The 16992-nt window shown below is 46.2% G+C and overlaps 1 protein-coding gene across 5 annotated transcripts in view; it reads right to left on the bottom strand.

Annotated features, from left to right (window-relative positions):
- Positions 1–16992, bottom strand: part of Clec16a (C-type lectin domain containing 16A) — a 192380-nt gene that overhangs the window by 119256 nt on the left and 56132 nt on the right. For all 5 annotated transcript variants that reach the window (XM_021209467.2, XM_029544291.1, XM_029544290.1 and 2 more), the window contains 2 exons: positions 13544–13676; positions 10473–10573 (listed from right to left, as the gene is read on the bottom strand). In XM_021209467.2, the coding sequence (XP_021065126.1) occupies positions 10473–10573; positions 13544–13676 (234 nt within the window). The remainder of the gene's footprint in view (positions 1–10472; positions 10574–13543; positions 13677–16992) is intronic.

Below are 16992 nucleotides of genomic sequence, written 5' to 3'. Positions count from 1 at the left end.
AGAGAAACCCTGTCTTGAAAAACCAAAAAAAAAAAAAAAAAAAAAAAGAAAAGTGAAAGTCAGGCTGCAGGAGGCCAAAGAAGGAATTTTTTCTGGTGAAGCTCTTAAAGGTTGGCCGTTCCATGTTTCTGAAGGTAAATCTCAAGACACAGCTGGTGGTGGTAGTCTTGTGCACTAATTATTAAGCTTCTCCTGTAAATAATGTACCCCAATTATCTCTGATTGGTTAATAAAGAGCTGATCAGCCTGTGGCTGGGCAGAGATTATAATAGGGCAGCACTTTCTAAGTCAGGGGGTCCCAGGCAGACAGAAAGGAAGGAGGAAAAGAGGTGACAATGTGGAGAGGTCCCAGGGGGAGTCCTGATGAGTATGAAGAGCAGGTCACCAAGAGATGCCCCACGAGGACAGACATGGAGCAAAGCAAGCCAGGGTGAGACTCAGATTGAAGGTAAAGGAGCACATGGCTGGGAAATACTATAGTTTAGAGGACTAGAATAGCTCAGAACCTGCCCAACCCAGGTTTGCAGTTTGTTAAAAAACGTAAAAGATCTTTGTGTCAATTATTTGGGAGTTAGAACGGGAACAGATAAGACTTTCACACCCAAATTATAGTCTACACACAGTGGGGAGGGTTGAGGTAGGGGCCCTTAACAGGAGGTTGGTGGGAAGCCAGTGGGGTGGGAAGAAGTCACAGCTGTCACTTTCATTGTGCTCTGGCTAGCTTTGGGTAGGTAGCTTTCATCTCCCAGGCCACTCAAGGTAAGTTTCATGTCTGGTTCTACTCCCAGCTCTGGATGCATAGCACAGGCCCTAGGGAAAACCAGTAAAGTAGGTTCTACTCTGGTTTCTACCTTGGCAACACTGAGACCTCTTAAGATCTTGGTTCTTTCAGTGTCAGGTGCCTTGCTGCCTCTCCTGCAGCCTCTAAGTCCTCCTCTGTTTCCTTGAATCCTTCTCTCTACCTGGGCCCAGTTCTCAAGGTGTGCGCAGCAACACACATGGCCACAATCCTGAAAGCAGCCCAAGCCCTTGAATACCAATCAAGTGTTTCTCAAGAAGGTCTCATCATGTGCCAAAACCTGACTCCAAACAACTAACCAATCAAAAAGCTCAAGTTCAGATGGTATTTTCTGGAGGAAGGGCACAATCCTATTGTGAAGGCTCTTCCTAGTGCCTACAAGGCCCTGGTTCTACCCCTAGCACAGGAAAAAGAGACAAATAAAATATTCTTTATAAAATGAGCTCAAAAAAGACGGCTGCTTAGGCCTCAGAGGTAGCAAAAACCCCAGAGTCAACTCTATTTTCTGCCTTTCTGTCCATATTATGAGATTCTGCTTGTCCATTTTTCCCTCTCCCTGCCCAAAGTATGTGTGTCATACTATTCTCAACTCAAAGGTCACTGGATTAGACCTTAACGGAGGTAGCTTTATTATTTTTGAAAAAGGTCATGCATGTAACCTCAGACTGACCAATAACTCTTCACCTTCCTGAAAATGGTAGGGATTACAGATATGTGCCACCTATTCACTGAATTAACTCATTTCGTTATTTAAAGATTTTAATTATATCTATTACAGTGGCATAAGTGTAGTGGCCAGAGGACAATCTATGAAAGTTGGCTTTCTCTTTACCATGTGGGTCCTAGGGATCAAACATGGGTTGTTAAGCTTGACAGCAAGTACCTTTACTTGATGAGCCATCTTGCCAGACTTTAGTTAATTAATTATTTGAAATCAATTTTGGCCCACTATAAATAAAACAGACCAAAAGTAACCCAAAAAGTAAAACAAAAACAAATCAACAAAGAAACAAAAAAGTGATACAATATGACAACTGAACAGAAGGAAGGTTGCCATACAAGCAGCCGTGGAAACAAGATTCTGAGCAGTTGATTAGTTGAGGACAGTTCAACCACAGGCCAGGAGACAGAAGGCCTGAATTCAGTTTTGTTTTCTGTGACAAGCAGTCTTGGGAAGCCAGTGTGTAGAGAAGCATTTAATCTGGGAATTTTAACTACCTGACTGAAACAAAATGCTGTCTGATGGTGCTGGAGAAATAAGGCCATGACTGCTCACCTCTGCAGTCCACTTGACTAGATTTGGAATGACACGGGAGACACAGATATGGATCTGTCTGGGAGGGGGTTTCCATAGAGGCTTAGCAGAGGAGGGATGACCACTTCACGTGCCCTGCTTCCTGACAGAGGATACAATGTGATAACCTGCCTCCATGCTCCAGCCACAATGGACTGCAACCCTTCTAAACCATGACCCCAAGACAATCCTTCACTTTCACTAATCTTGTCAATGCTACAATATGACAGGGCATATATGTAAAATGTGAGATGGCACACAGGTGTGACCCACACATGCAGTATAGTTTTCAGTTACAGAAAGGCAGGCTTTGTGGCAAATGAACTACAGCTTCTTTGCCAGTCAATTCTCTCTGTCTGAGATAAGCCTCTGGTAAGATTTTGTCCTGTTCACATAAGTCTTAAGTGTCTCAAGAAAACTTTCAAAGATACCTTTCTATGCAGCACAGGACCCACTGAGATCTGCCTCCCAGCAGGCCATGTGCTTCCTCATTCCTTTCCTGCCAATGGTCAGGATGGAGGTAGGTACAGAGATGGTCGCTTTCAATGAACTAATTCAAAGAGCCAAGAAGAGAAAGGGAAGGCATGGCTCCACACTATAGATTTGACAAGCTTCCCTCACAGCTCTGACTTCTAGATTCTTCTTAGCTGCAGTACACACACAAGGCAAGGATAGAAGACTCCTTTGGCAAAGTTGGACAAAGGAAGCAGACGGAGGTCTGACGGAGGAGTAGAAGTGAACAGGAGAACATGTCACTCAGTTTTCTGCTCAGGTTCTAGCTGGAGTTTCATAGGTACTGGCAGCACTGGTGAGCTTTAGACAACTGTTCTGAGAGCTAAGCAGATTGTCAGTCAGTCTCTAATGTATTTCCCAGTCTGAGCTGTGTCAGCTGCATCTGCAGTGATATCTGCCAGCTCTCATCCCCACAATCTTGTCGCCCACTTCAGCTTTTCTGTACCTCTTGGTGGTGTTCCAGGAACTTCTTAGCAAAACAAAACAAATCCCAAAGCTCAAAGTGCCTCCTGGGCAAACAGTGGGGGTAGCGCAGGACAGGGAGTGAAATGGAGAGCCTAGGACTACAGAGCTGCCCCAACACACAGCTTCCACTCAGACTGGACCAAGGTGAAGGCTACATTTTTCTATTACAGATACTAATCAGAATTTATTAAGTGGCCTGGCTGAATCATACCACCGCCTTCCTCTGTCAGGCAACCCTTCCCACTGCGGGCCCTTCGTTTCAGGGCAGTGTCTCATCTATTAAGATTTACTGGAAGGCTTGAGCTCACATTTGGTTTCTATTAACAAGGCTTTTAGGACGAAATTCTCTTCTAAGGGGGAAAATATCAACTAAGAAGAGAATATCTTATTTGGGGCCTGTTTCAGGGGAAAGGACATGGAAAAAAGAAGCTGGAATCAAATGCAGCTAACCAGAAAGCCAGCCAGCCAGCCAAACAGCTCCCATTCAAAGTCACCCAAGGCAGCCCCTGGGCACAGTGGCCAGGCTGGCATACCATGTGCAGTGGTCCCTCCATCAGCAGCCTCCCCAGGGTGACAGGGTGTCTAGGCTTGAGCTTTTGATTTTCTTTAATTTGCCTGTTTAAATGGCCCAATTTTACTAGTTCTAATCACTATTTGTCCAGAGAAACTGGAGTCAGGGATTTGGTCATCACCCAGATTGTTCCCATCCACATCAAAAGGAAGGCCTGGTCCTCAGCTGTGAGCCTCTCCTGTCTCATTAGCAATTGCAGGGTCCCCACTGACTCATCCTCTTGCTGGACCTGCACCCTTCACACTCAATTCTGATGTCCAGCCTATTGGCATAGCCTGCTCTGATTCCCAAGTCTGTCACAGATCTTGCAGCTCCATTTCCTCAGCCTACACTATCTCCACGGCTTCCTCATGAGTTGCTCAGCTTCTCTCCAGCAGCTCACCCCCCTACTCTGAAAAGCCCAAGAGCTGGAGGCTCCTCTGGAAAGTTATCATCTGAGGATATTCTTTCCTTTGTTTCCTATTAATTAAATTATTTATTTTATATGTACATATATCTTGCCTGTATATATATATGTCTGTACACCATATGCATAGTTGCCTGATAGTTGTAAGCCACCATGTGAGTGCTGGGAATCAAACTTGGGTCCTCTGGAAGAGCAGTCAGTGCTCTTAACTGCCAAGCCATCTCTCCAGCCTCTCTGAGGGCATTTTCCTGCTTCTAAGTTCTCTAGGGTTTTCCTGCTATACTTGGCATAAACTTGAATCTCTTCACATGCCTCCTGGGCCAGTCTCACTAGGTTTCTGTGCTCCTCTTAGAATATGTCTCTACTCCCGTACTGCAGGCTCTTTGCCTGGAGCAGTCTGCCTCATCCTTACAGAGTTAACTCCATGGCACTCTTCTGGCTCTGTTCTAAGTTGTCCAGTCCATTGGAGAAGCCTTCCCTGGCTGCTTCGGCTGTCACCCAGCTCTACTCTACCACTCCTTGCTCTGACCTCTCATTTCCTGCTTTCCTTTCCCATCGCCTTGAGTTCTCTTCTTGTTCACTTGGATATGACTGGTCAGACTCGTCCAAGTTCATTCAGCAGTGCCTTGCATGGGGCATGTGCTAGTCTCACCAGTCCTTACATTGTCAACATCTGGCATGGCTCTGGCTAGACTAGAATCCATCCTGAGGGATGCAGTAGGCATAAAACTTCCTGGCTCAACTGGGTCTATAACCACCACAGCTCACAGAACAGAGCTCTTGGACCACTGTGCTTTCTCCCAGGATGACTCCAGCTTGCTGGCTTCCTGAAGCACCTGGCTTGACGCTTGCTGCCTTCCCACCCTAGTGTTCCTAGTGGCAGATGTGTTCCCGGCTCTGTGAACCCTGTGGCTGTGCCCTTTGCCACCTTTCGTTTTGGACACTTCTTCCTCAAACACATGGTCCAAGAATAGTCCAGAAATCATCCCTGACTCCTGCAGGCAGGCTTTCACCTCCTGTGCAGCTTCCCAACGACAGGGATGTGAAGGGTTTGCCTAGAATCTGTACACACAACAATGAGCTCCAAGCTAAGTGTACTGCTGAGTACACAAGTTGGAGAGCATGTTGGCTTTAGGAACACCTGAGGAAACGGTTGATGAACTACTTCAAAGTTTTTTGGAATTTACTGATTTTACTTTGTGTATATGAATGTTTTGTCTGTATGCATGCATGTATGTGTACTACATGCATGCCTGATGATCTGAAAATGTGTGACGTTTGGAATTATGGAGACTCATGAGAGGGTATAAAAAAACGCTGGAGTCCTGAGAGGAATTGTGGCTACTGCTGTTCCTTCTTTTGCTGGTTGGAGATATCTTGATAATGAAGATCAAAATTGCCCCCAAGGAACTCAATGCCCCCAATCAACAGGAAATAGTCTAACTATATTAACACCCCCTTCCCCTCTAGCCTTCTTTCTCTTCTTCCTAGTGTTGGAGGGCTGGGAGGGATTAGGGTGGGGAAGGATGCTAGAAATAGGAGCCCATAAGGTAGCCGGGAGTTTGGTCACAGTGCTCTAGAAAGAGCAATGAGTCTCTCTCTCTGTCTCTCTCTCTCTCTCTCTCTCTGTCTGTCTCTCTCTGTCTCTCTGTCTCTGTCTCTGTCTCTCTCTCTCTCTCTCTCTCTCACACACACACACACACACTAATCTAAGATTTTATTTTAAGAAACCACAGAAAAGAAATTACATCTGTAGGAAGCAGCAGAATGTATGAAATAAATTTAAGACTAGAAATCAGTGAAACAGGAAAACCATCTAGAATGTCAGTAAGATTGATAATCCTCTAGCCAAAGTGGTCAGAAAAAAAGATCATCCCAAATTATCAATACTACAAATTAGACAGGGACCCGGACTAAGATCTTATAGACAATGCAAGATGACAGAGGAGAGCCATGAACAAATGTGTATTAATAAATTTAACAGGTTAGATGAAATGGACAAATAACCTTGAAAGGTGCAAATCACCAAAGCTCACTCAAAAGAGATGCTCTAACATCTCCATGGAGAAACTCAGTGGTTAAAACTTTCCTTTAGGGGCTGGCAAGATGGCTAAGCGGGTAGGAGCACTGACTGCTCTTCTGAAGGTCTTGAGTTCAAATCCCAGCAACCACATGGTGGCGCACAACCACCCATAATGAGATCTGACGCCCTCTTCTGGTGTGTCTGAAGATATCTACAGTGTACTTATATATAATAATAAATAAATCTCTGGGCCAGAGCGAGTGGGGCCGACTGGAGCAAGCAGAAGTCCTAAATTCAATTCCCAACAACCACATGAAAGCTCATAATCATCTGTACAGCTACAGTGTGCTCATATACATAAAATAAATAAATCTTTAAAAAAACCAAAACCTTTCCTTTAGCTGAGTGTGCTGGAGCACTCCTACAATTTCAACATTTGGAGATAAGGCAGAGGGATTGCAAGTCTGAGACCAGATAAGGCTACATAGTTGATCTCAAAACTAAAAAAAATTCTCATAGAAGATACCGTGACCACTGGAATCAGGGGCATCCCTGGGACAAGCTAGAAAGCTAATGCAAAGGAAACTCCCAGGAATCTATGAGGGTGACCCTAGCCAAGACTCCTAGCAATGAGGGACACAAAGCCTGAGCTGGCTAAATCCTGTAATCAGGCAAGACTTCCAGTAGAGCGACTGGGTCATCAACCCAACCACAAAACCTTTGAACTGCAAGTGCTGGGGTAGAGGTAGCCCAGAAATTGTGTGTGTGTGTGTGTGTGGGGGGGGTGACCAGCCAACAAATGGCCCAGCTTGAGATCCATGTCACAAGAGGAAGCCCATCCCTGACACTACCTGGAGGGCCAAGTCCCAAAGGCTGGAAAGCCCAGAGACCAAGGATAGAACCAAACATGACTGACAAAACAAACAAACAAAAGAAACAAAGAAAAGTCAACGAAATGATTCCTAATGATAGTCACTATACTCATATATTGGTGTCTAGCCCAATTATCATCATAGAGGCTTTACCCAGCAACTGATGGAAACAGATGCAGAGACCCACAGCCAAACATTAGGTAGAGCTCAGGGAATTATGCAGAAGAGGGGGAGGAGGGATTGTAAGAGTCAGGTCAAAGACACAAGAAAACCCATAGAATCAATTAACCTGGGCCCACAGGAGCTCACAGAGACTGAACCACTAACCAGGGAGCCTCCATAGGACTAACCTAGGCTCTCTGGACATGTTATAGTTGTGTAGCTTGGTCTTCCTGTGGGACTCCTAACAGTAGGGCAGGGCTGTCTCTGACTCTGCTGCCTGCTTTTAGAACCCTTTCCTCACACTGAGTTGCCTTAGTAGGAGGGGAAGTGAATACCATGACGAGTTGATATCCATGGTCTGCAGTTTTCTGAAGAGAAACAGAGGAGTAGTGAGTTGGTGGTAGGGTAGGGCTAGGATTGGCAAGAAGGAAGGAGAAACTGTGGTCATGATGTAAAAAATTTAATTAATTAATTAATCAATGAATCAATCAATGAAAAAAAGGGGGAAATACCTTGTCCAGATGGCTCTGCCAGTTCAAAGAACATTTAAAGAAGAAATTATGCTAGTTTCCCCCCTTGTTTTTCAAACAAGGTTTCTCTGTGTAGCCTTGGCTGTCTTGGAACTCACTCTGTAGACCTGCCTTGCCTACCTGCCTTTGCCTCCTGAATGCTGGGATTAAAGGTATGCACCAGCACCACCCGGCAATAATACTAGTTTTTTCAAAAAATAAGGTACATAACTGCAGTGCATCAGATAAGAGAACTGTAAGAAAGCTATAGATCAGTATCATTTATGAACACAGATACAAAAATCCTTAACAGTTGGGGATAGCAGCTCTAGCTCAGTTAGTAGAGTATTAAGCCAAACAAACAAGTCTTGAGCACTGCCTCAACCAGGAATAATGGTGCACTCCTGTAATCAGAGCACTTGGAGGCAGGAGAATCAGGAGTTCAGGTCATCTTTAGTTACAGAGTAAATCCCAAATTAGCCTGGGATGCATGAGATATTACCTCAAAAAACAAAACAACCTTTAAAAACAAACAAACAAACAAACTTAGCAGTCTGTACTGGATAGTTTTGTGTCAACTTGACACAGGCTGGAGTTATCACAGAGAAAGGAGCTTTAGTTGGGGAAATGCCTCCATGAGATCCAGCTGTAAGGCATTTTCTCAATTAGGGATCAAGGGGGGAGGGCCCCTTGTGGGTGGTGCCATCTCTGGGCTCATAGTCTTGGGTTCTATAAGAGAGCAGGCTGAGCAAGCCAATGGAAGCAAACCAGTAAAGAACATCCCTCCATGGCCTCTGCATCAGCTCCTGCTCCCTGACCTGCTTGAGTTCCAGTTCTGACTTTTTCAGTGATGAACAGCAATGTGGAAATGTAAGCTGAATAAACCCTTTCCTCCCCATCTGCTTCTTGGTCATGATGTTTGTGCAGGAATAGAAACCCTGACTAAGACACAGTCCAAGTCCAGCAATGTCCATAAAATTTCACAGCAGGTAGAATTAACCCAGAGTTACTTGAGAGAACTGGAGAGAGCTTTGGAAAAGGTGATTTCTGAGTGGAAGGCTGAGAGAGAAGCACACTCAGTAGGTGGTGACTTGGAGAAGAGAGAGCAGCCAAAGAGAGCACAACCACATAAGAAGTCAAGGTTCTCTGGGAACAGGTGCCCTGTCAGTACTGTGGTGGCTACTGTGCTTCCAAAGGAGAGTCCCAGACGGGGCCTAGACCAGGACCGAGTGTGCTGATCCCATCTGAGACAACATTAAGCATTCCACAAGTAGGCACCACAGCAAGCTGCAGCCATCTTGGGACTGACTGGGACCACATCAGAGCCCCTGCAGGCAGGCTCATCAGCACTCATTGCTGAGGTCTCTAGCAGTCTTCCCGTCCTTCCCTGGTTCTTTCACCAGTCTCTGGGCTCCTGTGAGGTGCCCTAAGCTGCCTCATAGGCTTCTCCTTTCCACCTCCATGGAAGAGAGGCAGTTTCCATTGCTTGGGCATGGGTCATGGATGAGAGTTGCCTCGAGCTTACCTCTACCAGACTTCTGTTGCTGTGCCTGAGGGTGAAAACCCTCCAGCTAAAGGTCTGAGAAGGGAGACCTTGAAATCAAATCGAGTTGGAAAAGCAGGTGCTGTCTAGATACCCCATTGAACAAGGGACAGAAGGGTGGAGGTTAAGGGAGAAGCGAAAGGTTCCTGAACAGCATGGAACAGGGTAAAAGCAGCCTCACCGTGAGGGGCTGTGGAGAGCGGGATACAAACAGTAACGCCTGACCCTACTTATACTGACCAAGGAGGTACAGAACAAGTGATCACCTTGACACCCAACAGGCATTTCAACACAGATGTCAAACACTGTCAACCCTGATGGCAAGAGAAGAGCAGGCCCCGCAGCAGGCCACACAGCCACCAGAGGCGTTATGGTGCAGTTGGTCGTCCTCTTCACTGAGGTTCAAAGGGGACATGTGAGAAACTGACCAAGAAGCTGCCTTGAACAGGAAGGCTGGGGACACAGCAGAGGAGAGGCATTTGCCATTAGATGTTCTTGTGCTGCCAACTGACTTAATTTTCAAGACTAATGATTGAGGAATAAATAAGAAACATCCTGTTCTGCTTCAGACATAGGCTGTCTTAGTGAGCATCACTTCTATCTCCTCCCACCAAGTTTAATGTAAACCTCCTGGATGGAATGTTATTTGATCCTGTGTGTCAATCTATGCCGACTCCAGTTCTTGTGAATATTCTTGAGGAAAGTCTCCAAACTTGGCTGTGGGGAGCCTGATAGGCCAATACCAGAATCAGCTTCCAGCAGTGGGCACTGAGGGAAGGACTGGTACATGCCAGTAAACTGTTAGCTTCGCTGGAACTGGGACCTGGCCACAGAGCCCGAACAAGAGAAGTTGGAGAACCACAGTTCTCTTCAGAAAGGAAACCTGTGCTTCCACACAGGTCGATTTTAGCACTGACCCCACGGCAAGAACATCAAGTACTATAAATAGCAAACCCAAGGTTCCAATTTGACTGGTTTGTCTCTGATGTCAGGAAAGTGGTCGTTGGTTAGGTTAACTGTAAAGCAGAGAGGGTCTGTAGAAAGCCACACTGGGTTAGACAGCCACACTTGAATTTTCCCCACCACGCCAGAGTCACCAATGCCTGTGGCTTCAGTCTGTTGAAAACACCTGAGAAATTGTAATGAGGCTAAAGAAGAGCACTGTAGGAGTCAGCCTCAGAGGCCAGGAGGGAACCTCCTTCCCAAAGTGCCCTCCCTCCCTCTCTCCCTTCCTCCCTTTGCAACAGTGAAGGGGAAGGATGCTACAGGGCCAGCACCATGTCACACACACGAGGCAGGAAAGGAGCACACATACCTTTGTTATGAGACATGGCATACAGGAGGCAGAGCACAAAGAGAGCGTGATAGTCATCGTCAGGGCTGTCCAGGGCATGGTACACCATATCCAGGAAGGGTCTGGAAAAGAGGAAAGCTCGGTAAGCCTCTGGAATAGTGTGCATTTCCCTCTCTCACCTGACAACATCTTGTCTTTGCTTCTCACCGGTCTAAGGCTTGTGGTGAATACAGTATGTGTCTGGTCCAGAATCAGGCACTGGGAACACATCCACATGAATGAGAGATGAGATCTGACCTGGGAAAGCTGTTTTTGCGGTGGGGTGGGGGGTTGACCAAGGATAGACAACTCAGTCACTTGACACTCATTCACCTGGTATCTCTGGAGATGGTAGGTACAAAGTTCCTGCTCTTTCATACTCCCATGCCAACTGGCAGACAGCACAGACATGTATCATTACTTTAAAGAAAGGATTGAAGGAATAAAGATGAAAACAGGAGCAGTGTAACAGACCTAGATCACTGGGCAAGGCACAGTCAGAAACATGAACATGTTTGAAGGTACAGTTAGAGTCAGACTGCCTGGGTTCAAATGCTGGTCTGCTTCTTCCTGCTACAGACCCTCTGGTGAGTTCCTTAACTGCCCCACCTCAACTGCACAGAAGCATTCCTGCCCAGGAGGCTGACTGGAGGGCCTTAGTACAGGGTCATGCCCTGCACTTGATTACTATACTTAATATTTCAAGGATACTTCTTTGTGATTTCATTTTGCCTGTGTTCTGGCTCAGCAATTTCTTGGGCTAATATTCCTTGACTAGAAGAATTGATAGGGAGGTCTCTCACCTTCTGTGCTCTGTGGGTAGGTATAAAAAGTGGCCACAACCTGGAAAATACACATCCCAAATACTGCCCTTCCCAGGGTAGGGCCTAGCCTGGCAAGACTTGAGTAACAGAAAACAGAACAGCACAGGGCAGGCCTGGGGTAAGAGGCTGGGCTCCCATCTGAGGTCACCCCATTGAACACCAGGCTGAGGTCAAGAAAGCCAAATAATCCAGAAAATGATCAAGGTTGCATTTTACAACTGGAAGACCACGTGGGCATTAGCAGTATGGACTATCTATGAGACTGAAAATAGAAAATAGGACTGTTCAAAGGAGATTTGTGCAGAATCTTCTGTATCGTCTTGAATATGTTAGGCTCTTGATGGGGCAGATGAGAGATGGCATGGAGGGCCTTGAGCATGGAGGGCAAGTGCTCTGTCTGCTACTGAGTGACACTCGGAGCTCCTCATCTGAGGCCCTGGCTGCGTAATGCCTTGACACAAAATACTAAGCTGAAAAATGAAAATAAATCAGTAGTAAAAATGTATTTGTCATGTTTCAAATAAACACAGGATATACAAAACTTAAAAGGAAAACCTTAAGGGGATGTGCCCCAAAGGGTCCTTGTCTCTTGCTGCTCCTTCATCTAGACATGTCTACATCTCTGCTGTGTGCAGATTTGGAGTCTATGAGATTTTAGCAATAACTATGCCAAATTTGTGACTAAAGTATAAAACATTTTTTGTAAGCTACCTGGTTGCAATTTGGATTACATTTGCACTTGGAAATAGTACAGATGACCAAGCACAAAACAAGGGAGGGCTTGCGGGTGAGCTATCTTTTATATATGAGATGAAGTATTATGAAGCCACTCAGCATCCCATTACTAACAGGATCATGATGTGAAAAAGATGCTGTGGTTCGGTACTAGGTAGCAAAAGGGAGAAATAAAACAAGACAGGAATGAGTTAGGGACAAGTGGTACTGAAAAGGTCGGTAAGAGATGCTGAAACTGGAGCATCTGGGAGCACAGAAAGTCGGTAAGAGATGTTGAGACAGGAGCATCAGGGAGCACTGACTTTTATTTTTTCTTGGCACTCCTGAAAAGTTTTCACATTTTTCTGGAGGTGCATCACTTATATATCTTTTAAAGATTGCTGAGTAGGGTTTGGGGTACATATCTTTAATCCTAGCACTTAGGAAGCAAAGACAAGAGAAACTCTGTGGGTTCCAGGCCAGCCCGAGAGAGCTACTTACTAAGTCCCAAAACAACAATATTTTTTGGTGGTGGTGGGGTTCTTTGTATTTTATTTTGGGTCTAACTTGACCCTGAGTGTAGGCTAGACTCTGTACAAGGGAAATTCCAGCAGTTCCAGTTCTCTCTATAGTAGAATAGACATCAAGATTCAGCTGATGCGCTGATGCTCTGGGAAATAAATGACCATCTTCCTTTACCCTCTCCTTGCTCCCAGCCTCAGGTTGGGAAGTGGGTGTTAGGGATGCTGTCTTGGGCTCAAGGACACACAGAAAACCTGTTGGCTCAGTCACCTGAGTCAGCTTCTGCTAGTTAGAAAGCTATGTGATCACAGTTACCAGTTAGTCATCCAAGGTTTAAAAAGAACCCCATCAACTCTTAGAAACCCCTGTTCCCTAAAATGCAGGAAAAAGGAAGCCATTCAGCCCTAAGTCAAACAAAACATCTTGTTCTCCTCACTTTCACAAAGCTACAGTATTACTGTTTCAGGATCATGTTCCCTGTATTGGATCCTACAAATCTGAGCACATCACCACAGGGTCATGGAAAGGAGCAGCTGATGTTCTGGAAGCACACAGATCAGCTTCTGAGTTGAGAACAACAGGTCAGAGCAACAGGGCCAGGACAGGTGGCTGCACCGAATCACACTGACTAGGTGCAAAGGCCCCCACAGGCACGGGCAAGCATGGCAATCAGGGATTGAGAGGGGAGTGCCATGCCTGACTCATTCGAGGCTCTCCCTGGGAGCGTCCTACATCCTTTAGACCCAGCCTAGCTACCAACTGTTCCACCATGGCAGTGCCCTGGACTGGCCACCTTGTCAAAGAATAAGGGCATGAGGATGTGACTAAGCCAGTTCTTCCCTTACATACCCCCAGAGCTTGTGTCTCTGGGTGACCAGAGGCTGAAGCAGAGGGAACAAATGGTGAGCAGGAGAAAGCCATGGCTGTGTTTACCCTTTCTTTCTCAAGGCTGAGGGGCTGTCCAGGAGCTCCCAGCAGGGCCTCGCTGCTCACCTGCTCCACTGTGCATTCTCTGCACTCGTGGCGGCGCTCTTCTCCTCATCTGTGGTGTTCTGCTCCTGCACTGAGGTCCCAGCAGCGGCCACCTCTGAGAGTTTGCCAAGCTTCATGATCACCATCTCAATCTCTGGAAGCAAACATAGAGACAGGTGAGCTTGGCTGGCATCAGTAACAGAGACTCAAGCTGTAACCCAAGCATATGTAAAGCACCCCAGACATGCTAAGCAAGCCTCAACGGTGGGGGTGGACACCAGTAACATGTAGGGAAAAACTGTCCAGGCCAGACCTCTGTCCATTCACCTGAGCAACACCAAGACATGAGCCCTGGCTTGAACAAACACACAAGGAAGTTACCTGTTTTATTTCCTGACTTAAGACACTTAGCTCAGTCATTACCACATTTCCTTTCCAAAGTGTTGGAGGCAGCTCAGGAGATGGAACATGAGGCTAGTATGTCCTTACTTAACTTACTGGACTGCTCTGAAGCTCTCTAACTTTAGAAACAGCTCTGGCAGGACAGAGGCCATGTTTCCACCTTTCTATTTACAACCTCTGAAAGGTAGACACAAGTTAGGAACCTCATTTTGTTTTTCCCAACTCCGGAAGAGAAACTTACAGCAACTGATTGAAATTTCGATATATATTTTATTTTCACAAACATTAAGGACCACTGAGTAGAAACACCTGGAAGTCAGGAGTGATCCTGTGCTTCCTGGTGTCCCCATCAAGAGTCCTTGTCATGTGCTGAGGCCATTCTCAGGCAGATGCCCTTCCCTGAGATCTCCACTGGTGTATGTCGGTTCCTTAGCTGGTTCCACATGCTCTTCTTACCCTCATCTGTTCTCCATACCAACTGGAGAGCTATCCCAAGTGGTAGTAAGTGGAAACAAGCTCATGACCCTCTTTTGTTCCAAGCTCCCCACGCCTTCTCCTCACTCTCAGGATGAAATCCAAAGGGCACAGACCATGGCCTGCTCCTCCTACGCCTGGCCTGTCTGCCTCTGGTCTCACACCCTGGCCTTCTCTGCCTTGCTGGCTCCCCACCCTGGCCATGCTAGGCGTATTGTTTGCTGACTGTCAAATGACCCACACTTTCTCAGACATGGGTGTTACTCGTTTACATCTTCCAATGCTCAGCTAAATGTCACCTCCTTGGAGATGCCTTGGTCACTGTCCTCACCTGTCCTTCCCTTAACTCTTTTTAAGAGTATCAACTAGACTGCACACTGTATCCAGGTTTCACCCCTTCCCCTCCTCACATCCTTTCTGGTTCTAGGGTCTCATGAGATCAAACCTCTGTGTGGAGACTCTTCTGGCTCCTAAGAGGCTTTCAGGATTTTCCTGGATTTGGAGGAACTTGGCAGTGTATGGGGTCCTGGCCAGAAATTTTGAGAAATCCCTGAACTGAAGTTTGTCTGATTTTTCCCCCCAGTCATTAGGCTAGGGCTGATTTGAAGAGGAAGACCACATATGGGAAATATCCTTCTTGTGACATCATAGCCAGCATACACACTGGCAACATGACCTTAAGACAGGTGTCAATTCTCTACTAGTCATGCTACTATCAGGTGTCCCCAGGGTCAAGCTATTCCCCTCTTCCTTTTATGCCACGTTCTGTGGAACGAAGTCCCCACAGAAAGTGTTCCTGTGTTTGCAGTGCAAGGGCCCCTATCTGGGGCCTCAGGCATGGTAGTTGCAAAGCCCTTTGAGCTACACCTCCCAACGACACTATTGGTATAAATTATCTGGAATTCTTCAGAGCACCTCTCTGCCTATCACCTTGTTCCTGTTTGATCTATAGCATTTCTGACCACCAGCATTGATATTCTGCTGTTTTACCTACTTACTCTTGGCTATCCTCTACTGGTATGGGCTCCATAAGCATAGCTGCCTCCCCATCACACAGTGTACCTTTTGAATATGTGAATGGATCACTCCCTGGGTCCAGTACAATATGTGAAATTTGGGTGCAGAAAGGACCAGCAATGTGTTGTAGCAGCTGTGGTATGGGGTAGGGTATTCGAGAGCCTGATATGTTCACAAGGTTCTCTCATGGGAGATGTCGACCACCCCCATGCCACCCACTCCTCCCTGGCACACACACACACACACACACACACACACACACACACACACACACACACACTATACTCTCTCTGGTCTCTCTCAAGAGTGATGATATACTTGTAGCCAGCCCCTGGCGTGGAGGCAATCCTACACATGTTCCCTTGGGACAAAGACCTCTGAAGGCTTGCTCTGGGTTCCCTGCCCTCCCCACTTAATCTGAAGCCAGAAGCCAGATGCTAGCTGAAAGTCTCCCACAGGGAGGTCACTATCACCAAAAGTAATCTTCAAGGGGTGTGTGGTCGAGTGTTCTCTCTCAATTGTTTATATGTATCTTATAGGCACTGCCAGACAATTCTAGTTGCATAAAGAGCCAATTCTTTTGTGCAATGAGGCTAAATTTAAAAAACAAGTGCATCAGTTCCTACTGAGTGGACAACAGGACACACAGTCCTCAGTCATGGCTGCACAGGGACACAGCAACAACCCTGTTCTAGGCACCATTTTTTCTTTCCTTGTTGTTCTTCAGTTCTCTTCAGCACCAAACTACTTCCTAGTCATCTTAGGTATCCCAAGATTGAGGTATAAGACCATTTGACAGGTCAGTCTTTTTCTTATCCTTAAAGTATCTATTTTGTTTGCTTTATACTGTATATGACTTAACACGGTGATGAGAATATGTATAATCACAATCAATATGTTTCTTCTTGGGAGGTGCGGGCTTTTATTTTGTTTGTATCTCATTGTGTTTACTGATAAAGACAGTTGAAGTCTCCCAAGCTATGACATTGGCTTCTCCTTGGCTCTGGCCTCTGACCTCTGTCTGGTGATCCCAGGCCCAACTTGCGCATGCTGTGAGCTCACTTCCCCTGGCAGAACTCCTCCCTGCTTGGCTGACATGGTGGGAACACTGTTTCCCAGGGTTCTCCAAGGTCACAGAGCCAAGTTCCAGTGCCGAGTGTGATGGACAAGTCAGCATATCACAGTAGTCCCTTTTTCAGCCTTTTCCTGTCCCTGGACACCATTAGGATTCTGGAGCAAGAGAAGAGTTCAGGACAATCCAGTTCACTGCTAGTTGGGCAGTTTTTCAAGTGACTCAATAACTTTTGCTTTTTGCAATGCTGGAGATAGAACCCAGAACCTTGGGTAAGTACTCTGCCACTGAGCCACACCCTTAGCCATCAAAGGGTCTTTCCAAGGCATGCCAACATGGTGGACAGTCAAATATAGGATTGTTCCAGGTCAAAGTGGGTAAATATCAACTGTCTGCCCACATGGCCACTCGGGTACTACAGTACCCCTTCCTGGAATTCTAGGACCTTAAAAAAAAAAAAAAAGAGAGAGAGAGACAACAACAACAACAACATCACAATACCTGA

The sequence above is a fragment of the Mus pahari genome, chromosome 12, assembly GCF_900095145.1.
Source record: "Mus pahari chromosome 12, PAHARI_EIJ_v1.1, whole genome shotgun sequence".
Lineage (NCBI taxonomy): Eukaryota > Metazoa > Chordata > Mammalia > Rodentia > Muridae > Mus > Mus pahari.
Note: the sequence above shows the minus strand (reverse complement) of the source record. Positions and strands in the feature narration are given on the sequence as shown.